This window comes from Mauremys mutica, chromosome 8, assembly GCF_020497125.1.
Source record: "Mauremys mutica isolate MM-2020 ecotype Southern chromosome 8, ASM2049712v1, whole genome shotgun sequence".
NCBI classification, from domain to species: Eukaryota; Metazoa; Chordata; order Testudines; family Geoemydidae; genus Mauremys; species Mauremys mutica.
The window spans coordinates 97,290,598-97,316,251 of record NC_059079.1 but is presented as its reverse complement, the minus strand read 5'-3'; the positions used below and the strand labels follow the sequence as shown (position 1 = coordinate 97,316,251).

Genomic DNA, 25,654 nt, shown 5'->3' with positions numbered 1-25,654 from the left:
TGGTGGAGGTAATGGAGGGGGTGGGGTGGCGTGGCGTGTGTGTGTGTGGGGGGGGTGTTAAAGCATGAAACTGCCCCCCCCATTGTCCTTTAAGGGTATGTGTGTGCCTTTTCAAGCATATTATTCATTTGAATAAAGGAGATTTACTGCATGCATTTTCACATGGGGTGGAAAGAGAACACTCCCCACACTCACCTGGCTGTGACAGCTACTGTACTACAGAGCTGGGCCCAGCTACCCACTCTGGGCATTGCAACATGGCACACAGAGTTATGTGGTGCTCAGGAGCGCCACCAGCTTTTTTGGCGCCCTAGGCGGCGGAAGGTCCCACCCCTGAAATACCACCCCCGACAGAGGTGGCCGAAGATCCGGTCACCTCCCCCCAAATGTTAGTGCCCTAGGCAATCGCCTAGGTTGCCTAATGGGTTGCGCCAGCCCTGGTGGTGCTGCAATCCTGTGCACCATGTCACAACACCATTCACACAAATTTGGCCCACCAGTGACTCCGTCATGTCACAACAATTGGAGAGGGGAGCCAGGCCTAGCCCCACAGAATAGGAGCTGTCGCTGCCGCACGAATGCAGGTTGGGCTTGCTCTGCAGTCAACCAATGACCAACTGCCCCCCCCCCGCCAGTTGCAAAACCTGGCTCCACCACTGCTCTCTACATTCCTCCCTACTTCACCACAGATCTTCATATTAAGTGGAAGTGCAAAGGCCAAGGGTACCTTAGCTAACAGAGATAGCATGTCTGGGAGATCTAGTGAAAAAGGAATAAAATGGGAGATAAAATATATGAACATACAGCAGGACTGACTAACGCTGACTGAGGAGTACCCAATTAGTTAGCACTGATGGGGCTGTAAAACAGAAAAAATGAGTCATTTTAGAAAGGTTGACGTTACAATCCTAATCATCATCATTACCCATCTAGTTACATTTACATAGCTGTTGCTGTCATGAAAAGGTAGCACTGAGTATAATTGAAATCAGACCAATTTTAATGCAATTTTATAGGAAGCTTTACAAAAAGCCTTCTGTTACCAGGTACAAAACAGTTGCTAAAAAATACAGAAGCATTAAGCACATTTTTAAAAGTCTGTTCTTACCACGATCATTTCAGAAGGTTCCAATATAATACACTCACAGCCTCTTTTTCCTCCAGACTGCTTGCCAAAACTGGAAAAAAAAGGGGAAAAAAATATTACATTTTACCTATTTTGGGGGTAAAAACAGTTAACAGAAGGTGAATAATTCAATAACCTAAAGGGGTGGGGAGAAAGAAAGTTCATGGAAACTACTATACCTGAGGCAACAATTTAATTTTCTCACACTGTCATTAAATAATTCTTTGAATTTGTACAGCACCTCTCATCAGAGCACCTCCAAGTACTTTATCTAAGCAGGATACCTTTGTGAAATTATTATTTATATTATACTAGAGTCAAGAGAATCCAGTCATGAACAGAACTCCATTGGGTTGGTGCTGCTTAGGAAAAGAAAAAAAGGAAGACAAAAGACAAAAGAAAAGAACAGCCTTTGCCATAAAAAGCCGACAATATAAATAGGGAGAAAGTATAAGATGTGGGTGTCGAACAAGACAGAGGGGAAAGATGTGTGACATTTACAGGAATATGAAGGTTCCATATATTCATAATTTTTATGAAGTAAATGTACAAATTAGAGGCTTCACAACTTGTTTTTCAAAGTGAACAACAAATATAGGCAACCTTCCTAACCATTATCATTTGGCATTTTACTTGGTAAAACAGTATCTATTTTACAAGTACATAAACTGAGGCCCAGACATGTTAAGTGACATGCATATGGTCACACAATGCAATAGTCGCGAAATAATACAAAAACAGCCTCAGAGCAGTCAAAATCTGGCCATTTCATAAAAATAGCGCTGATAACCATTAGTGATAAATGGAAAGTGCTGTTTTCTAAGAATTCTAATAGAGATGAGTTTCTCCAGAAAGTGTTACCAAAACTTTCAAAACTTCCTATATTAGGAAAGGGACAAAATTACAGGAGCTAGCATGTGATTATTTAAAAACATTTAAAAATCTAAGCTGGCCAAATATTTAAAAGAGAGAAAAGGTTAGAAAGAGGGTCAACACAATAACGCAGTGTTATTAATGCGTCCTGGTTTAGTGTGCTGCTCTTTGTGCTCTCTGCTGTCAGAGCTGAAGTCTCAGCTGAGACTACAGACTTACAATGAGACTATAATGAGTTCTCTCCTATGTCTGTTTCCCCCCCATTTTGACATGTAGTTATTTTCTTCTCCAGAGACAGCGGCAGTTGTTGTGGTGGGGGTTTACCAAAACTGTTTTTATTAAAACACCGAACAAGCTGTTGATTCTACCACACGTAATAACTTGATACAGACGCCGACTTATATGTATTCTATTCACTGATGCGCCTCAGGTTTTGTTAGAAGGCAGAAGGATAAAAAAAATCCTTGGATGCTATGGGGATGAGATGGCAGAGATCAGCAACGCTGAAGTCAGATATGTCTCCAAGAAAGAGAGCTTAGAACTGTATGGTTTACAGAGTTCAGCACTGTATATTTTGTGCAATAGCCAGCCATTTTTGTGTATTTAGCAAAAAAAAGGGAGAAATTAATATTATAAACATTATCTCAAATTAGAGGGGCTAGGCCAAGGCCAAATGAGGGTTGGTTTTTTTTTTTTTACTACTCCTCCTCATTGTAGTACATTCCTTGAGTCATTCTGAAGGTCTATTATTTTAGGATTGTCAGTGGTCCCGATTTTATCGGAGATCCTCACTCTTTGTCCCCTGCACACGGGGACATGTCACAATGATTTTTATAGGTGTTTACCAATATCTCCTATTTTCTGAAACCATAAAACAGCATTTGTTTTGAAGAGATTTCAGTGTGTAGGAGAAGATCAACCCACAGTGGTCGGAGATAAGAGTATTTAGAGATAAATCCCAGCAGTAAGATAGTCAGACAATTGGATCTACACTTGTACCATCTCTTGCAGAAGTCAATGCAGAATACAGCATGCTTCACATATTAAACAACACAAATTCTTATGTTAAAGTTTGCATTTAAACACTCAAACATCAGGAAACAGAAGAGGCAGCTTCATTAAGCCAGCCAGGTACTGTACATTTTATTATATACATTTGACAAACAAATTTTAAATTTGTAGATTAATCTCACAAAACACATTTAGGCTTGTCTATAATTTACCATTTTAATTAAAATCAATTTTAAAATAATTTATTTAAACTGGTTCAAACTCCTGCATGAACACCCTGAAATCAATTTACAACCAGTTTATATCAGTTCATAACCAAATGAATTCAGTTATGTCTCTAAATCAGCACTTAGTAAAATAATTGATATATGATTGAAGTACGTCATCTTCATAATCACCAAGGCAAATCCCAAAAGGAAGTAGCCTTCTTGCAGATTGAGCACCACCTGGATCATTCTTTAGGGAAGTCCTTAAGGTGGTCTGGATGGATGGACAGTCTATGTAGGGATATCCTGTAACGCCACTGAAGCTCTTGGTGCCCACATGATCACCGATCGTGTAGCAGCATTCCGATTCAAGGACACATCCTATCAAGGTAATCAGTGTAATGCTCTACAGCTTGCACACAGAAAGTATTTACTCAGTGTTTCCCAATTTTGACTATTTTGTCAGTGGCTTAGAAGTTAAGGAAGAAAGTACTTCAGATCCATTGTCCTTCACTGCAAATATGCTTTGAAAGTACAAGTAGTATTGGGTTGGGTAGTTATCTGAAAAGCACCTCAACAAGCTAAATTTAAGTACACACGTGTTACACTAGAGAAAAGGATATAGTAATCACAGAATTAACAAAACGTTCGCTATCTATCTTGCCCTCTTTTTCTAAGATAGACAAACCCTTCGAAGTGGCACAGATTTTTGAAGGGAAAACAACTGCATTTTATAATTCATCACAGGGGAAACAAGAAGTCTTAATAGCTGGGCACTGGGCTGCTGCAGCTTTTGGACACCTGCAAAAATACAGCTAAAGAGTACAGTAGCTAGTTCTCTCTGCTAAAACAACCAGTATTAAAATGCGTAATAACTTTGAAATTACTAGGATTCAGAATTAACCTGCTGAGATGAATGACGGTGGTTCACATTTCTCAAAAATATTGTTTCACAGGCTAAAAACTCAGGAAACCAATGTACACAGATTTGCATTAGTTTATACTCAGATCGCATTTGGAAGGTTACCTTTACAAACAAGCGCTAGGTTTGTTTGTTTTTTTAAATGAAAGTTTAGAAGCAGAATTCTGCAGCAAAGGACTGATTCTGCAGCCAATTCTTTGGTTATGAAAAACAACTCTGGCCATGAGAGCACGTGCAGCTCAGCTTCACTGAACCACCAGCTCATTCTCAATAGTTGTCGCTGGCACATATAAGACATGAAGAATCATGTAACCTTCTGGTGAATGACTAAATAGGAAAGGGGAGGGGGCTAGTAAGGTTGTGAACTAAAAAGGAGGAATAAAAAGATAAGAGTAAAAAGCAACAGTGTCAAAAGAACAGGAAAGAACAAACATGAGAAGTACCAGCACAGAGGGAAGGGAGAACAAATCATCAACCTATCAGGTACATTTGTACCTTTACATGCCACAGACACTACATTCTTATGCATGGGCACACTACAGAAATCTTATGCTGGAACACATATAGCAAAAGGGTTAGAACAGTTATCCATGCATGGAAAAGGATGAACTAACTTCAGTGGATATTTTAAATTTTTATGTCCCAGAAACACAGATAACTATAAAGACAGCTTCATGCAGCTATTTTAGCGAAACCTCAGATCCTTCCAAGCAACAAAGTTAACAATCCTAACAGTCATTATGATAAAGCATTATGACCAGTAGTAGCATTGCAATTTGAACTGTCAAATTCTGAATTTTGATAATGTATTATAGAAACTGTAGTCTTTAAATAGAACTGCCACACAGTTATCATGATAATGACTAAAATGTTCCCTGCTTGTACTGTAATAGTAAAGAAGCTTTTAGACCATGATTTCCATATTGAAATATGTCAGTTTCAGAGTGGGACATCCACACTAGTAGCTGCTGGCTAAATTCTGTGTCTTCTGTCATGCTTCTTCCATACAGTGCATGACCCAGACAACATAGTCAAACAATCTCCCATGTTTGTTCCTAGCCTCTGTTTGCCAGACGCTGGGAATGAGCGACAGGGAATGGATCACTTGATGATTACCTGTTCTGTTCATTCCCTCTGGGGCACCTGGCATTGGTCACTGTCAGAAGACAGGATATTGGGCTAGGAGGACCTTTGGTATAGTCATTCTTATGATTCTGTTGATTCTTATGTTTATAACTCATTTGCCCACTCTTTGCATGATGCATGCTATTATAAAATATAAGGAAATTCAAGCAGTTCATCTCTAGGTCAGGACTGGTTAGAATTCCATTTTATTATTTCTGCACCACAGTCTAACATATCTAACCAAGGTGTCCTGTGGTCCTGCAATATAATTCTTCTAGAATTAAAACATTGGGAAAGTTCTTTCATTAGCTATAGGGTAATAAATTAATTCACCTTCAAAAGTGATTGCCTATTTCACTTCAGTATACAGCAAGGTTTAGTGGTGCTGCACAGTATGGGACTACTTTGTTCTTTATGACACTGCACCAGTTTATCACATATGCACAATAGTTTAATATCTTTTTAACTTTCGGATGAAATCTGAATACAAAGAAGTGTTACAGATGAAAGTTTAAAATGTTACCATTCAAAATGATTACTTATCAAAAATATTTAAAACAAAACTCCTTTAGGTTAAACCTTCTGTAAGTTAAACAGTTCAGTCAATTAGTTTCAATCCCATGCAACTTGAAATTAAAAGTTGACAATATTTTTAAAACATCACTGTAAAGCTATGTATTGTGTTCAATATAATGCATTATTGAACAAACAGTTTTAGCATTTTTTACTTTTCTTTTAAAACTGGTAAATACTTTTCTTATACACACACGTACGTAAGTTATGAGTAAATTATATTTTACCCAGAATATTGTTCAAGTGGGGCATGATCAATATAATTTCAATGTTGTCAAAATACTACTTTGTTTACATAAATATATACAACCATTCACAAATTCATCTCTTTACTGATGTTGCAACATTTGGCAATTGCGTAAGTGAGAATAAACGTTAATAAACACTAAGTGTATACTGACAGTAAGAAAGGTCAAGCTCCTTACACAGTCAGTTTTACACTATCAAAATATTGTACCATTATTGACCACTCAATCTGAATGGGCTATGTGCCAGTGACAACAAAACTCACTGCTAACCCTGAAGAACAAATGACTCACTTTTGCAAGTCAATAAAGTGAAGTTTAGTTGACTGACCACGCCAGGTACTGTTTTATTGATTGAATTATGAAAGCACAGCTTTCACAGAAACTTCTTTTTTGCCAGAACTATCATATTTTTAAATAATCATTTTAACATTCCTTTTAATAAGTTACTGCACACATTTCAATGAAATACAAATGGCTAGCTTCAGTGCTATATAATTTAGCGGTTCTGCTGACTTGCGCACATGCAGTAAACCTCCTACAAATTTCAACAAATGCTTAAGAGCTATAATAATTCCTCTTTGGCTTATAGTACAATATTAACATGAGGAAACAATAATTAGAGTAGGCACCGAATAAGCTATGAAATTACTCTTAGGGGGAGATCTTGTTTTCCATCCCAACCCTGTGAGAAGATTTACAAACAGTAACATCCATTAGTGCTGGTAGAGTAACTCCTGTAAGGCTTATTGGCACAGGTGGAAGAATAGATGTAGATATATTTGCACAGCACAATTTCAACCCATTAGCCATCTGTCTGCAGAACTTTCACCTGAAGATTAATTGGCTAACTAATCTGAGTCCTAATATTCACTTGGCTAGTTATTGTCCTCAGGACAACAACAAGGGCACTATAATTACTTGATCTGGCATTAGCCAGGGGATTATACCTGAAGAATATTAAATGATGTTTTCAACATTTTTGCTGTTTATAAAAAAAATTCTTCATATAAAGTTTCCTAAAATGTATTTATTTGCATTTCATAAATTAACAGTTGTTCATCAGTTACTTGAATTTAAAAAAGACAGGCAATTCTCCATGCTTTCCTAGGTCCTACACTCAGTCCTACCTTTATTTTATTGATTTTGAGAGACCAAGAGAATGAGCATGCAAGCATGCACTCTAGCTGTGGGAGTAAAAGAAATACTATTCTCAGGACCCCATATATTCTGTAATTCTCTGGCTGCTTAATTTGCTGCAGAATTCATCCTCTGCTGCACAACTGTGCTCCAAAATCTCAGTGTACAATTAAAAAAAAGTTTTTAGGCTTTTATGGAATGTTGTCTTCCACAGTTCAAAAAGAAACAAACTATATTTCTGAGAGGTCTGAGCTACCCCATGCATCTGAGTTAAAGCCCTATGGATTCCATGATTTCATAATTGTGGAATTTGGCACACACTCTCTCATATACAGACACATGCAGCCTCAGAATTTTCATTTTGCTACAGCTAGATGCCTAATGTTTTGTTCCCTGTCTCCTTACCCGGCTGGGACCTGTTCTCACAAGTCTCTTGCTTTTTTTCGTAACTGTGCAGCTCGGAGTATAGTGCATATCTAACCTAAAGGCTCTCTACTCATGTAAAAACATGTCATTATCAGATAAACACACAGTACATTGTGAGTGCTGTCAATGTACACATAGTAAAATACAGTACGTGCCAAGGTGTTTTTATCATACCTTTTGTAATTTCATAATTACAAAAGGGATATTTGTCTGTTCAACTTAAATTCCAATATGTTTATGCAACTTAATCATAGACTATCAGGGTTGGGAGGGACCTCAGGAGGTCATCTAGTCCAACCCCCTGCTCAGAGCAGGACCAATTCCCAGACAGATTTTTGCCCTCCCAAGGATGGAATTCACAAACCTGGGTTTATCAGGCCAATGGTCAAACCACTGAGCTATCCCTCCCACCAGAGACTTAAGTCAAAGAGATCATGTTAGGAGATTGACAAACAAAGAAGGAAAAAAATCCAGCACACAGTATGGGCTACATGCCAGGTCTATCCTAAATTCACATGCTGATTGCTGTACTCAATGAAAAGAGACCAGATGTTGAGCATCAACTTTCATATACCTTGCTGTTGTGTATAAAATCAGATCGTAACTGATGTATAAATTAGACCTCTATTAAGATTTGTTTGCTTTCCTTAAACTAACTCTACTCCACTGTATTTCATTTTAACTCTAGCTTGTAAGACTTACGACACAGTTAATGTTTTTAGGCCTGTATTTTTGCAAGGAACACGAAACGTTTTTTATTTGATAACACATTGTAAAGGTTTATGATTATTATTATTGTTTATAGGAGCAGCTGGTAGCAAAGCCTTATACGTAGGTTGCCCTAACACTTCTACCCTAAAAGATTTTTGTGACCTTTTCTTGAGAAGATAGAACATCGCCATTGTTTGTATCGGGACTTTAAAGTTCAGTAGGGAAAAAGTCCTAGGTGCAAAGAAGTGCCTTTTCTTTGTCCAATGATAGTCTGTTCACATTTAGCTGAGTATAGCCTTTGGAAAAAAATCACTATTTTCCTTCTGTCACTTGTGTTATTTACTAAAATTCTGGGAGCAAGCTAAAACAACTGGACACAGACATTCTAACGGGCCAGGTCCAAACTGCCACCAACGCAGCAGCAGCACACGCTACACCAAGAATCCCAGAAGCAGGCAGCCTCTGTGGAATGGGAAGACCCACCTTGCAATCCCCCTTCACGAGACCCAGTACATGGTCCTCTAGTTTGGGGGCACTATTTATGGTAGGCTCCCCCAATCACTTCCTCAACCCAGCATGTGGCCAAAGCTACACTTTTTTTTTTTAAAAAACACACACACACACACACACACACACACACACCCCGCTAACAACTTTCTCCTGTGGTCAGCTAAGATAGTCCAGGATTGTCGGAATCAAAAGGATTTACGTGCTTAAAGCAGCTGAATGTCACAGAACTCCATTCTACCCCTACCAGAGTCTTCCTATGTAATGCTGAGCAGTCACAAAGTAAAATTTTGGCAGGTGGCCACTAATTAGGTGTTCCTTGTTTTGTGGGTGCTCAGCTCAAGAATCCTGGAGCCTCATATGCAGACGTGCTGAGCACTGACAACTGTATTTGCAGTCAGTCAGTGGGAACTATGAATGCTCAGCACCACTGGCAGTAAGACCGTCTGGGCTGAAGGAATAAGCACAGGGCTGGGAGTCGGGAGGATCCAAGATCTAGTATTATATGACCCTTTAACAAGTCTGTCTTCCCCAACTGTAAAATGGAGATGACACTTATCTCATTGTGAAAATAATTTCACTAATGTTTATGATGCATACAAAAACTGCAACAATGAGCACCCTACAAAAGACAACAAGGTTATGAATATTTGCACATTAATACCAGGCTCTGGATAAGCGTGCAGTGAATAAGGCAGGGGACACAAAGGAATGAGGAAAATTAAAATGAACAGCTGTTAGTTTTGAGCACCACCTATTCTGTGCACTGAATGAGGCAGGAATTGAAGGGAAAAGTGCAGTATATGATCAGATAATTAAATTATACTACATATGTTCAACAGAGCAAAATTAAGATTGCACAAGCAATCAAACTGGCATTTCCTAATTTACGAATACCTGACTCTGCAAACTAAATAAGATAATTACAGTTTTGTATGTAATGTTTAAAACAAGGATAAACTAAGTTCAGCTTCAGTCAGTCAAATTAAAAACGAGTTGGGCATGAGAAAGGGCAAAAGGAATAATGAATGGAGAATGGAAAAGACAGATAAAACTTGGCAGTGGAAAGAACAAACAATAAAATAAAAAGTTACGCTACTAAATACAAAACTCCAAATGAGCAAGACAATTTTTGTGACAAGATAAAAGCCTTTTCATATTGAGCCTGTACATACAAGGCCAATAGTAAAATCTTACCTCAAACTCAAAACATGTTTTTCTTATTAAAAACAGATCACCACAATGCAAATACTTATATGGCCCTCATTTATCTTAGTATCCGAGTGCTGCTCAGGAAATGGAGATAATCTCTCCCTACCAAGAACATCTTCCACTGAAATACCTAGAAATTACGCCTGAGGATTTTTTGCTTACTTGTGTGGTGGGTATGTATTGTGTCCATGCATATGAAGAAACTGAGGGAGCACTAAACTGGAAAAAGAAGTTGTGCATTTAATTCTGAAGGTGCTAAGGAAAATGGCGATTCTTCTCTAATTCAGGAGTCAGTACCATAGTTCCAGCGCCTGTAAATTGCATCTCCCACACTCATTAGTATCCTGCTGCTGGTTGATAGGTCCATTGTTTCAGTGTAATACAGTGCTCATATGAAGTCACAGGCATTGAGGAGATGCCAGGTAGCTAGATCAGTACAAAGCCTTGAACTCTCATGTAGATGTCAGATGAACATCAGTGTATTTTTTAGCAACAGAAATGAGGTTTACAACATATTATAGCCATCTTACACACTAAACACTTCCCTATGAAATTAAAGCATGTTTCTTTAAGTCTTCTTAGTATTATACAGGGATAGAAATATGGAAGAACTGGAAAAATATATTATTCAGACAAAGCACAAGGCTAATAAAGCAATACCTCTAGGGAAACAAAACTAAAGACTAGACAATCTAATCAAAGTAAAGAAAGCATCAGCTGATAATTTAAATAGGAAATCCTCATTTTGGTACAGTATGTTACATCTTTTTTAAGGCTTACAGAGAGACAAGAATGAAAATAATCCAATTGCCAATTTTAACTTCACTAAAAAGATATGTCAAGATAAATGTTAAAAAAATGGAGCGTATGAGAAACAGATTTAAATATCTGCTATAAATATCTATTGGAAATTTCATTGGTTTGCATACTTTATTTTATTTACAGAACTACGAAAGGCTTAGGTAAGAATTACAACATTATTATCCAATTATTGGTTAGTATTCGTGGTCAGACAATTCAACCATAATAATGTATTGGTTTATCAAGACTTTATGGCTAATGTTTGCCGAAAGGATGCTTTGAACAGTTTTCTTTAAAAAACACAGTGAGCTTTGATTAAATATTTAGATAACCAAAAAAGCTTATTCATTGGAGTACAAAGTCGTAAACTAGATATTAGGAATCTACTGGTTTTTTGCTGGCTGAAGCCCAGAAAAGTCAGTTCTCTAAGCCAGACTGCAGCTTTTCAATAATTGTAATATGTGCACCTGTTGCTTGATATCCAGACATAACATCTATATTATTAACTGAGATCAAGTCACTGGTCTGCAACACAGTTGCAAGACAAATGCCTTCCACATATTAAAAAGTCTTTTCTTTTCATTGGCTTTTGTTTGTAAAGCACCTCATTTGCAGTAGACTTTTTTCCCCCACTTTCTGATTCACTGCTGTTCTTAATTAACGGTTTGTAAGCTAACATACACCAGGAAGAGAAAATGTGAGTTATCAGTGCTTCACTAATTATACAAGGTCCAGAAACACCTTTTAAAAACAAAATCAGTTCATTTACCTTACTACAACCAGAATAAAAACATCATCAAGAATAAAATTGTGTCTTTTTAGTCCCAGTACCTGAAACTGGTTTCTGATTAAAACATTAGTGAGGATCCAGATGTAAGGAGCAGCAATGCAAGTTTTCCACTCCATCTGTCCATACAAAAATAGTATTTTAACTGCTTATTTCAGCTTTATTTAATTCAGAAGTGAAATAATAAAACACATTATGCTTTACTCCAGGAATTCTTGTGTTGTTCTTTAACACAAGAGAGGTACATTGGTATGTGGATACCCTGGCCTTTATAAATTAGGCCTACATTCCACATATCCTGAAGATGCTAAATAATGTGGATATGCAAATGTTCCCTAACTTTACAAAGAATCACAAGCAGATTAATTTGAAGTCTACAGAATACTAAATACTGCCTTATAATTTTATGGATTGCATATAGTTACACTCTGAGATGGCTAAAAAAAAGTAACTGGACTGATCAAATCCTGCAGGTATCCAGCATGTGGCCTGAATTTGTCAGCCATATTTTCTAAAAAATAGCATTACATTTCATGTAAGTTTTAATGTAAATTTGATAGAGCCACAACACTTAAGCACTAATCCTACAAACACTTAAGCATATCATTAATTTTACTAACATGAGTAGCCCAGTTGATTTCAATAGTACAACTCGTGGCAGTAAAGTTAAGCATGTACGTAAGTGTTTGCAGGAAGTGGATCTTAGACATTTTAAAGTACTTGGTTTTCAACCCCAAGGCCCAAAAAGCCCGCTCAAGTAGTATGGGACCCTAATATAACCCACCCATTTATTAAAGTGCTTTACAGCTTTTATAAAGATACAGAGAATCTTGACTATAGAAATCTCTCAAATAGCAGCAGCCTTTAAAACGCCTTCTCGATATAAGCTTTGAACATAATAAACTGTCTTTAATATGAGGTTTAATTAACATTTAAATGTGTGTAATCTGGGGGGAAAAAAGCAGGTTTTTTAAAGAAGCAAGCATAGTATTAGGAAGTTAAATCTCACAGACACCAGCAGAAGTAATATTTTTTTCTGGCCCATCTGTAACCTAACAAATGTTAGTGTGCTTTATTGAAATAGTCTTTTTTTAAAAACACATTCAATAACTATCTTGATTAGTCTCTTTAATCCATGTAAAAGCATCACCAATCTCATGTGCAGTATGATTTAGAAAGAACAGCAAGACATAAAGGAGCCAGTTTACAGCCAAAAAGAGGAATTCAAAACATAGGCTTACTGCAACAGATCCATTATTTATTTTTGGTAAAAATTTCCCCAACATGCAAAATTTTCATCACTCCTTCCCCATCAGCAATGTTTACCGGAAAGCTGAATACAGCACATCACATTTCTCAAACAACCGATTACCTTGTCCCAGGACAGAGGAATGGAAATTAGTTTTTAAAATATTGTTTTCAGAAGTCATAGCTTGTCTTTGTTTTTGCTTGGGAAACACTTATTTCCCACCCTCATCATCAAGAATGAATAACACAGGGCAAGGGCTGATGTTCTAAGCGTCCATGTGCTCACACCCCATGTTGAATCAGACAGTTTTCTGAGCAGGTTGTTCCAAGTGCTGATGTTGGCTGCCATCTTCAAGTGACTATGGTATATTAATGACCTATTCAATGTGACACCGAGGTAAACTAGGTTTTGGATCATGCTGCAGACGCTGGTCATTGGAGAAAACTCGTGGCTTACACTTGAATTATACAGATGAAATACGCTAAAAATTGTCTTGGAAAAGCTCAGCTGCAGGTGCCATCATCTACAATAGTCTGCCAGGAGATACATTATCAAGACCTCGTCAATTTCTGAGAAGGACAAGCTTTGTAGCTGCAGCAGATGTCATTGGCATAGATAAACTTGCACAAGAGTGTAGCTGGCAGGTTGTTGATGTACACGTTGAACAGTATCAGTGAAAAAACTGGCCAAGATCCATGAAAACAGCATCCTGCCTTTATACACAGAGCTTTTCAATCACCCGCCAGCTCACCTGTCTTCTAGATGCCCTTTATGGTCATTTATGCTACCACAAGACAGGACAGTGGAATCTAATTGGTGCAACGAGTGGTCAGTGACAATAGCAGTTAATCATTCTCTCATCACTGACCCACCGTCTGTCCACCAGGTTTTGATATGCCAAGGCACCTGTCATCATCTCTGAACCAGTTTTGAACAGGACCGAGCAATTGCGCAGCCAATCTCTTTAAATGGGGTTTTTCTAATGACCCCATCATATAGCTGCATTCAACTTCAGACTATGTCATGTATCCTTAACAAGTGCCCACTGATTTATTTTGACAGTGGTCTACCAACTCTCCACCAGGCTGATGATGACACCATCAAATGGCTGGGCACATTGTGCATACCCTGAGAGATCATCAAGAAAGTGTCTAATGCATAACACACATTCCAGCAAACATTCAGCATAACTACAGCAATGCATTTGCCCTTTCAGACTTAGTTTGCAAAGACATAATCACTTTTCTCAACTAGGAATTAACAGAATCTCCCTGATATCCCCAAAAACGTAGAATAGCAATGAATGTTTAATAGGCAAGTGCATCTTATAAACAAATCTACAAGTAATGCCTTTTTTAAAGAATAGGAACATTTGGATTTTTTTTTAAACTCAGGAGGATCAACAACTTCCATTTCAAAGATTCTCACATGTATAAAACATTTTATTTTTCAAGAGATGTCATTCATAATGACCATATTTTCCATTATGTGTTCCAAACCCTCTTTTCCACATAATTCATTAGAGGAAATAAATAATAGATTCAGATTTCCAGAGGCAAGTTAGATTTCCTTCCAGAGTAGCTGCAAATAAAAACAAATATTATTATTTAGATATGGCTCCCCCGCCCCAGACATAAAAGGAGTTAACCATGCCTTGCCCCAAAGGGATCAATGGAGGAGAAACCTCCAAGCAGCCCAGAGAGGCTGTGGGAAACACAGCCAATCAGGGAGGAGTTGCAGGGAGCAACCAATCCAGTCTCAGTAGGTTCATATAAAAGAGAGCTGCAGGGCACTGGCAGACTGGAGTCCATTGCTGCTGGGAGCCCAGGAAGTAAGGACTGCGTCCACGGAGGACTGAGAGAACTGCAAGTATGCTGCACAAAGCAATGGCTGGCTCCTGAAACTGAACAGCTGAATACCCTTAGGTGAGGGCGAAGAAGGTGGTAGGGTGAAAGGGAAGTGGCCGAGGGAAATATAGCATCACTGATGGACATTACAGAGGAGCAGCAGGAAACTTCTATTTACTGGGGCCCAGAGTAGAGGGTGGGCCTGGGTCGCCCCACTGTCCCCTGGGGAAGTGGCTGGACAATAGGATGGTGATATGCACCCCCCAGGAGGGGGAATATTCAGAGGACTGAGTCACAAAGAGGGCACTGAGGTTCTGGGAGCTGAGAAAGGAGACAGAGGCGGGAGCAGAGACATGGTGATGGGGTGCAGACCACAGACATGGGTGTTTGCATCGAGCTAATCCCCAGAATAACCAGGAGTGACACTAGTCTGGCAATGAGGGCTGCACCCCGTGACACATGCCTAATAATTGAAAAATAAAAAAGTTAGATGACAGTTAACTGCTACACCTAGCGTCTGTCCAATTTAGTGTTGATGCCTTGTTTCTTTCTCTTTACTGCATCTTATTCTGTAAAGGAGACAGAAGTTTACATCTGAAGAGGTTTATTCCTACATTTACAATTTATTTTGAGTAAAGCATTAGGAAAAGAACTGTCTTGAAAGATAGTTAAAAAGCAGTTTTATACGTTGTACAACATTTGTTTTCAGTCTACAGTAATTCTCTAAAAAAGAATTGGAAAAATTTTCATTACTCAAAGCTAACATTAGCTTTCTCTCCTCTTACACTCCTTCCCCATACCACCCCTGCAACTCCTCCCACCAGAATATTTTAAAACAGAGTTTTTTATATTTTACAATCCCAAACAAAGCTATTTGGGTCAGAAATACAAGACCCAATGGATTAATAATTTGACTGATTTTTTTTAATCTAGTAGATGTTCATATTGTACAATAAGACCAAGCAGCAGTTCTGAATTTAATAAACCATGTTCTCTTCAACTAGACTCGGCTATTCTAGCCATACAATGATGTACTATGAAAATAACTGAAGTCTGATCAGTATAATTTCTGATAGCTCCCAGGATGCAGTACAAGCCCGTGTGCTGCCTCCCCCGCAACCCCTCCCCCAAAATATAGCCTTGTTTGGTTTTGCATCTTCAATGATAATTGCAAATACAAACATCCTTTCCAAGCCTTTAATGAAGTATTACCTTTCTCCACTATTACTCCCCAATACAAGTTTACTCTCCCACTTGAAAAGCAGAGGGGGGAGGCAAACTAAACAAAGCTCCATACCCTAGCAATATGCGATAATACGTTTGTGCAGTTGACACTGAATGAAGCGGAGGGGAATAAAGAGAGGAAGGAAGGTTTGCTTTCCCATGCAGGGGCCAAGGTACCTCAACTTAATCAGTTCTCAAAATCTATAGAGAAAGCCCAGGGCCTTCAGGTCATTCACACAGAGGCTTACGGGGCTCCAAACTATTGCTCAGACCCTCAACACCAGACGTGGGCAAACTACGGCCCACGGGCCCGTCCTGCCCAGCCCCTGAGCTTCTGGCCAGGGAGATTAATCCCCAGCCCTTCTGCAGCCACTCTGGCCTGCCGCTCGTGCTGGGCAGCATGGGGAGCGCAGCTGGCTCTGACCAGGTGTCACAGCTGCAAGCTCCTGCTGCTGGTAAGGGGGCAGGGAGTGGGAGGATTGGGTAAGGGAGCGGGAGGTCCAGGGGGGCAGTCAGGGAGGAAGGGGCAGTTGGATGGGGTGGAGGTTCTGGGGGAGGGGTCAGGGGTTGGGGAACAGGGAGGGTTGGGAGTGGGAGTCCCGGGGGTTTATCGGGGGTGGGGATGTGGATAGGGATTGGGAGGGCAGTCAGGAGACAGGGAGCAGGGGGGTTGGATAAGGGGGTGGGATCCCAAGGGGCAGTTGGGGGGGGGGTCCCATGGGGATGGTGGTCAGGGGACTAGGAGCAGAAGGAGGTTGGATGGGGTGGGAGTCTGGGGGGGGGCTGTGGATAGGGGTGGGGCAGTCAGGGGACAGGGAGCTGGGGGTTTGGATAGGGGGCAGGAAGTGAGAGGGGGCGGATAGGGGGCAGGGGCCAGACTGTTTGGGGAGGCACAGCCTTCCCTACCCGGCCCTCCATACAGTTGTGCAACCCCAATGTGGCGCTCGGGCCAAAAAGTTTGCCCATCCCTGCTCAACACCCATGACAGCATGGCGCCCTGAAAAACAGTGCTACCATGTGATCTCTAGTCATTCTCAGGCCAAAACCTCTCATGTATGGGTTGGGAGTATATAGTGGGAGTGTGCATACGAAAGAGAGTCTTCTGTTATCCCAAAAATCTTTGCTGAGGCCTGATGAAATGAAAAAAAAAAGTTCAAGGTCCACTTGCTCCTTGCCTATTACCTAAGAACTACAAAGAACAAAACAGGTGGTCTTTGCACAGGTGTGTTTTCAGGGTCAGAAGGAGAGGGGAGTTATATGGTGTGGGCTCAACCTCCTCCTGTGTGTTCTGAATATTTTATTTTAAACAGATAATTCAACAAATGAGCCCAGGGTCAACAAGCAGCATCTCAAGTACTTTTCTTTCCTCATATTGCTTTTTAAAATTGGCAAACATTGGCACAGTGCTTTGAAGATGCAATGTGCTTTGTAAGTACGGAATGTTTAATTAAATTATTTTAAATATTAGAATACTTAATTCCAGTAGCAACTTGATTATATGAAATTTGAAACTAAAATGTAGTCTGCATGTAAAATATTTGTTTATTTAACTTCCAGTCACCATCAGTGCGATAAAGAGGCCCACCACTGCCAACAGACAAAAAGTTCACTGCTCTCTGTCAGCAATTCCCATCAGGCCTGACACATTCACCACACCTAACACACCTCTTTCACGGTATTTATCTATAAATAGAGTACTGTAAGGTATCTAATGAAAGTGGGTGTCAGGCTGGTCATAAATATCACTGTAAAATGTATGTATTGATTATAACAGGTTTTCTGCCAGACAAAGCATGGCTATGTGTCAATTTACATCATAGATAGGTATAAAGTAAATCAAAACAGGAGCTACATTTGCATTCCAAGTCAACATGAGGATATGAAGCCAGCATGGCGGGGGGGGGGGGGGGGGGGGGGGGGGGGAAGGACACTGGAAAACAAAGGGCATATCAAACGTTTATGGACTATAACTGGAGACAAAGACATTTTGATCATCTATTTACTAAGGAAACCCCTTGAAGGGCATGGGAAAACCTGTGATCTGGTTACTGAAAATCAGCAGCTCTGTCAGAGTTGGTATCCTTGGGAGAAAAATCTACTTTAATAAATAGGAAAGGTAACCATTAAGTATAGATCTGGGGTTGTGTTTTACATTTTGTTTATATGTGTAACCATGTTTCGACTTATTTTTATTCACAATACTTTAAAATGTAACCTTTGATAATAAACTTATAATTGATTCACTGTAAATATATTTCAGTGCTGTAATGTTATTAAGGACCTGATCCTGAGTCGTACCAATCAAGCTATGTGTATACTGTTCCTTTTGGAATAGCAAACCTGGTAATTACTCTTAGTGTCCAGTGACAGGAGCTGGACACTACAGAGGTATGCTTCAAAAGGAACTCGGGGACTGGGGTACACCAAGTATTAACCTGCAAGGCAAAGTAAGCGATGGCAGAGACCTGAGTAAACTGTCTAGATTCTATAAAGATCAAGAAAACAAAATTATCCAAGGCACTGCTTCACAAGAAAAGTTAAATAGGGACCGTTCTAAAATGTGCAACTCCATTGTATGGCATATAGAGAGAGAAAACATGTACTCAAATGACAAAAAGGAACCTGAAATGTACCACACTACTATAGGGCACAAAATTCATAAATGGTTAATCTTTCATTCACATTGAAGCTCTCACAGTGTGCAATCTGGTCATAAGGATTTTAGTCTGTTTGGTTTGGGGTTAGGGATACACACGTATTGTCAAAGGAAAGGGAGCATCAAGCTGACTATTTCATTATAAAATATGAAATCTTTTGGCTTTAGACATGGTCCATTGTTACTCATACTTCTGAAGTCTTCTGGTCATTTCTGACAGTTTATATCCTTCATTCTTTCTTTATTCAAATATTAGTGGCATTCTATCTTAGCAAAGCCTAAGCTTGAGCACACCACATTTAAAAAAAATAATTAAAAAAATATATATAACAAGATTTAGAACACTAAAAAGTACAAAGAAACAGAGCTTGTTTAAATAAATACCCATACTAAAATATATAAGTTAGCATGAAATCTTTACCTTCTGTCACAATACAGTTTTCTCTAGACTTGTACATGTCTCAAAATCTAGTGTGTAAAACAATGCATTTTTTATTATCTAACAGGTATGGCAGTGTAAACAGTACACATAGCAATATGTATATTCTGAACACACACTGACTCAGTAAAGAGGATTTGAAAATCTCAGTGCCTAAGTATTCCATCATAATCACACATGATCTCTTAATCACAAATATGAGCGCAATGTGACTCTTTAAATGTATCTAGAGCAGTGTCTCTCAACCATTCCAGACTACTGTACTCCATTTAGGAGTGTGATTTGTCTTGCGTACCCTTACTTAAAAACTACTTGCTTACAAAATCAGACATAAAAATAGAATCGTGAAAAATTGCTTACTTTCCCATTTTTACCATATAATTATAAAATAAATCAATTGGATTAGAAACACTGTACTTACATTGCAGTGCATAGTATATAGAGCAGTATAAATAAGTCATTATATGAAATTTTAGTCTCCACTCACTTCGCTAGTGCTTTTCATGTAGCCTGTTGTAAAACTAGGCAAATATCTAGATGAGTTAATGTGTCCTCTGGAAGACCTCTGAGTACTCCTATGGATGCGTGCACCCCTCGTTGAGAACCACTGATCTAGAGTACATAGTTAATGAGAAAATTTGCTCTGAAATGCTAAATTAAGATCAGAGTGCTGTGCAGAGCCTGACTAAAGTTTGTACATTAAACTTTTCCTTTCTTAGCAAATATCTTTGGCAGGCTAGGCCAAGCACGCAGTGTTTCTAATGGGCAATTTCATTTCTTTTAGTGCCACCTGACTGTGTGTAGAAATATTTCAGTTCTTTTGCACCCATTTTTTTCTTTTCATAGAAAAGTTTTACATTCCCCTTAGAAGAGCGAAACGTAATTGTAATGTTTTATGTGATTATGGAAGAGGCCAAAATCTCTGAAGCTTTTCATTCTCATACTTAAATCATAAAAATACTGTTAATTTAATTGTGGAGGTTGAGCTCCAAGTATTTTTTTTTTCCTTAAAGCCTTTTGTACATCATACAGGTTGTCTCATTACCCAAAAGGAAAGAATGTTCATTTTCTTCCCAGATGATCTCACTAACTAAGTAGACTGAAAAACACCAAGAAGCCCATGATTTAGACTGTAAACAGTTTCATACAACAGAACATTCTTACCCTTATTAAAGTCTGGCAGCCGCTTTCCCTCATTATCCACTATATAAGCAGTTGTAATCTCATTAATAATTCAAGGGAGACTTGCACTTTACTTTTTTACATAAGTCACTTAAATCATTCACTCCTTAAATTCAGGTAAACACACCATTTCAATGCAGTCTTTATTTAGGCTTTATGCACATATCCACTTGTGACAAACTTCAGGCATTGCTGAACTTCACTCCAGAATGGTTGAGAGTTTAATTTCCTGCCTCTAGTTAGATACTAAGCTCAAAAACATTTCAGTCCTGTTAAAGTTTACCATAAAATTTGAGTGCACAGATGTAAATACAGTGTTTGTGCACGTGCGCGCATGCACAATGGTGCCAAAATTTTCAGTACTCATTCATTGCTGCTGCTTGTCTGGATCTCAGTTTAATAACTTACTAGTCTGCATTGGTGAGAAAAGAGAATTACTTATTAGCATTAAAGTGGCACCCATTATTTATTATTTTTCTTGCAGTAGCACAGGTGCTCCTGTCATGGATCATGGTCCGTTCCCCACAAAGAACTTATCTAAATAGAAGAGACAACAGGCAGATACAAACAGATGGGAACATGAGGTGACAAACAATACTACTAAATACGAAAAGCAGAGGTCACAGCACAATAACCTATTCTCCAGAACCCATATCAAATCCGGGTTCCACTGTAATAAATACTGTACCCAGTTACCGAAGCTCCCGTTCCCTTCCCCAAACAGCTTGCAACCTAAGGCCTTGAGCCTGCAGCAGATTCATTCTTGAGGCAACTTCCCATCATCTCACTGACATCAAAGGCTGCCCAGACTGGTTGTCAAGCCAGGTCTACACCTTTGTGGACTAACTTTTAAACTCCTGGCATTTCTCTTATAAAAGAGAAATCAAATGGTACCAAACCACAAGTTGATTAGTTGCAGTTGTGAGCTGGCAAACCCTTTCACCAAAAAAACCCAGCACTAAAGCTCAGCAATTAATGCTAGCAAACACCACCTTCACCACCAAGCTGTCATAGGAGGCAGGAGACATAGCAAGTAGAATCCTCTGGGGGATAAATTTCCTTTTCAATGGCTCCAAGAGAAGGGTAGCAGCATGAAACACACAATCACCAGCTGGTCCAAAATAGGATGCAAGGATATGGCAACCCTCTTAGATAGGAGGTTCCCAAATCAGACATGACTTGTGGCACTTGAATTCTTATTTGGTTTGAACTAAGTAGATGCATGTGTTAATTAATGGTTCACTTGTATACACAAATTACATAGACAAACAGGAAAAATATATATAGTAGTACACAGAGGCTTTGCTAATATTTAGCTATATGTATTAAGATAATCCAGTTAAAATGCACCAAGTTCACCTTCTCCTTGTTAAAAACTTGTTTCCACAGTCTGAGGGCAAGTGCTAAGATTTGGTTTTTAAAAAGCTGAAGAGCAGTCACTTAATATGTTCTCTCTGGTGTAAAATAAAAATTAACAACTGTTGACATAATGAAAAAAACTGGCAAGATATAGTATCAGAAGGCACTGTAGTTAATCAGCTCTGTCCTACAATGAGGATGGTGAACAACAATCTATTTAAACTGGTTGTCCCAGGCACCTCATTCTGAAGAAATCATTTATCCTGTAACTTTTCCTATATATCTATTTTGTCAATTTTATCCTTGAATGGCTGATGAAGTATTCAATCAATTTCAAACTCCTGAGAGTCCCATCCCAACACTAATTTGCATTACTGATAAACTAGATAGTGTCAAAACACTATTTTGACAGAGAATTTACGTAAAGAAAAGCAAACATCTGAGTAATAGAATAAGAAAAATAATTAGGTCTGTCGATTAATCGCAGTTAACTCATGTGATTAACAATTAATCGCAATTTTAATCGCATTATTAAACAATAGAATACCAATTGAAACTTACTGAATATTTTTGGATGTTATTCTACATTTTCAAATATATTGATTTCAGTTACAAACCAGAATATAAAGTGTACACTGCTCACCTTATATTATTTTTATTACAAATAATTGCACTGTAAAAGGATAAACAAAAGAAACAGTATTTTTCAATTAATCTCATACAAGTACTGTAGAGCAATCTCTGTCATGAACGTTCAACTTACAAATGTAGACTTGTTACATAACTGCACTCAAAAACAAAACAATGCAAAACTTTAGGTTTAACTTCAATGTTTATCAGGTTAGATATCAGAGGGGTAGCCGTGTTAGTCTGGATCTGTAAAAGCAGCAAAGAATCCTGTGGCACCTTATAGACTAACCTTATAGTCTATAAGGTGCCACAGGATTCTTTGCTGCTTTTATCAGGTTAGAGCATCAGAATCTAATGTCTTTCCTGTTTGTGGGCATTGGCAGTCACAAAATAAACAGTACTACCTCTGAAACAACAGGGGAGCAAAATCAAGGATTGCTCATTTGCTTCAATAAGACCTCTTTTTGAAATTATAAAAGATATGGCCTCAATGGACATACTTTGACACAAATTTGTACCAGCAAGGCCTTCATGCTGACATAGGCTATACTGCTATAGATTTACACTGCCATTGTTTCACTATCTTAGGAGGACAAGTTTTCACTCTTTTCTCCCCACCCGACACACAGATTCCAAACATACAAGGAAATTAACAACTTCCATAAAGAGCATCAGACACAGTCAAGTTGCTTCTTCATACAGAAGCCATTAATCTTAAATTCCACCTCCTCCTCCAGACTGGAAATCTGATGCTTTTCAACTACAATTCCTGAAGATGTATCATGAACACAAATATGCCAGGTATGGCTTCATAACACAGTGAAGTAAAAAATTCAGACTAGGTTTACCAGATAGCAACTGTGAAAACACGAGACAGGGGTGGGAGAGTAATAGGCATTTATATAAGAAAAAAAGTCCCAAAAACGGGACTGTCCCTTTAAAAACGGGACATCTGGTCACCCTAATTCAGAATGATATACAAGGTCAAGCAGAATATCACAGGGCAGCCAGGTTTAACCCTAACTCTAACCCTAACCCTAAATCAGCTGTTATGCTTCAGTTTAAACAAGTCACCTACTGTTCATTGTGCTCCAAATTTGAAATGTTGTAAGACTTTTGTCATGTTTTCACTGTGACTGACACCAATCCTTTTATTTCATATAAAAATCACATACTGCTATTGACTATAATCCCAAATCACGTGGAATAGACTATTACGCAGTCATATATTTTTAGATAAGATTTTATTAAAGAGCCCAAAACAAAAATAAAAACTTTTCCCTAAATTTCAAGTATAGTCAACAGGAGCCATTTTTAATTAAGAATACCTCTGATGCAGTATTTGCTATATGAACTCTAACACACAGAGAACTAAAAAGGGAGCCTGGTAAATTGAAAGCTACAATTGATCTTCAATGTTTAATCTGAGAGAAATTTGAAAATAATGAAAAATAAATTCTATTTTTATGTTACTGAAAGTGAAAAAATTAAGGCAGTCTTTTTAACATATGCAAGGAAGTATATGTTGATTATGTCCCTTTAAGCAGTTAAATTAACTTGTACATACCTGCATGGTGGTAAAAACATGGAGTCCTTCATAAGGACAGATCCAGAAAGAAGAATATACCAACATCTGGCAATAGTGTCTGAACTGTAGGAAAGAAAATCAAAATAACTGATATTGTCATCTATTTGTCATCATATTCATAAAATATGATATTTAAGTTATCACTCTGGTACTGAAGCTCCACATTTTACCATACTGAAGATTTAGACTGTAGATTGAAGTCCAAGAGCATTGCTGATATAAAATGTTAATTTGTGGCAGTGTGAGTATTCATTTATATTTAAATGGAATGGCCTGTGAAGAATTTTAAGCTGAAAATTAACTTTTATCCTAAATCACAGAATATTTTGAGCCTATTTAAAAATGAATATTCAAAAATAAAATTATATTAACTTGTATTTAAAACATTTTCATCCCAAAGCATGTTACAAACTACATATACAAGAATGATTTCACCCTGTACTAAAATTCTTTAGCATTTTAATAGTGCACAATAAGTTTAGGACAGGATGTGAGAAATATATATAAATATATCCCACAAAAAACTATGGGATGAAATTAGATAAACTATTTAACTGTCCAAACAGGAGTTTAGCAAATACTCTAGAACTAACATACCTAGCTATTTCTAAAGTGCCACAGGATTTTTAAATACCAATAGCAGCGAGATCTAATGTTTAAGTTCCCAGTGCTAGAGTGCTTCCCCCAGGATCAAGACCCCTCACAACATGCAGAGGAACTGGTCAGTACCAACTCCAAGGGAAGGATGCCATCTACTGCATGACCAATACCATGTCCATGAGCATGTCAGGTTTTCTTCATGTGTCATCTATATACATTTGAAAAATATATTTTGGAGGTGCGTGCACACGCACACACATTTATGGAGCTATGTGGTCCAATTCTGTAGGCACTTCTGAAAATCTCAACCAATATATTTGTACAACCACTTAATTTTCAGAGTTACTAATATACTTATTTGCAGTGTATTTGTAGCTGCGTTGATCCCAGAATATGAGAGAGACAAGGTGGGTGAGGTAATATCTTTCACCAGCAGAAATTGGTCCAATAAGACAAGCTTTCAAACTGTGATGCTTTGGGAATCACTGACACCAGTAAGCGGTTCTGTCACCACTTGGCTTGTAACTTTGGGTGTCTTAATACTATATTGCTATGGTGGCTCGGAGCTCTGCCACCAGTAGCCAGCCTACTGGCGTGGACTGCACCCTCAGCAAGTTTGTCAGGTGACACTAAACTGGGAGGAGTGGTAGATACGCTGTAAGACAGGGATACGGTTCAGAATGACATAAACAAATGGGAGGATTGAGCCAAAAGAAATCTGATGAGGTTCAACAAGGACAAGTGCAGAGTCCTGCATTTAGGAATGAAGAATCCTATGCACTGCTACAGACTAGGGACCGAGTGGCTAGGCAGCAGTACTGCAGAACAGGACCAAGGGGTTACAGTGGACAAGAAGCTGGATATGAGTCAACAGTGTGCCCTTGTTGCCAAGAAGGCTAACAACAAATTGGGCTGCATTAGAGTAGGAGCATTGCCAGCACATCGAGGGACATGATTATTCCCCTCTATTCGGCATTGGTGAGGCCTCATCTGTAGTCCTGTGGCCAGTTTTGGGCCCCACACTATAAGAAAAATGTGGAAAAATTGGAGAGAGTCCAGCGGAGGGCAACAAAAATGATTAGGGGGCCGGAGCACATGATTTATGAGGAGAGGATGAGGGAACTGGGATTATTTAGTCTGCAGAAGAGAAGAATGGGGGGGGGGCGGCGCTGATAGCTGCTTCAACTACCTGAAAGGAGGTTCCAAAGAGGATGG

The 25,654-nt window shown here is 38.6% G+C and overlaps 1 protein-coding gene across 1 annotated transcript in view; it reads right to left on the bottom strand.

The window, feature by feature from the left end:
- Window positions 1-25,654, bottom strand: part of RAPGEF6 (Rap guanine nucleotide exchange factor 6) — a 235,841-nt gene that overhangs the window by 156,026 nt on the left and 54,161 nt on the right. Inside the window, exons 5-6 of the mRNA XM_045026507.1 lie at window positions 23,819-23,902; window positions 1,109-1,178 (exon numbers count right to left, since the gene is read on the bottom strand). Of these exons, the coding sequence (XP_044882442.1) occupies window positions 1,109-1,178; window positions 23,819-23,902 (154 nt within the window). The remainder of the gene's footprint in view (window positions 1-1,108; window positions 1,179-23,818; window positions 23,903-25,654) is intronic.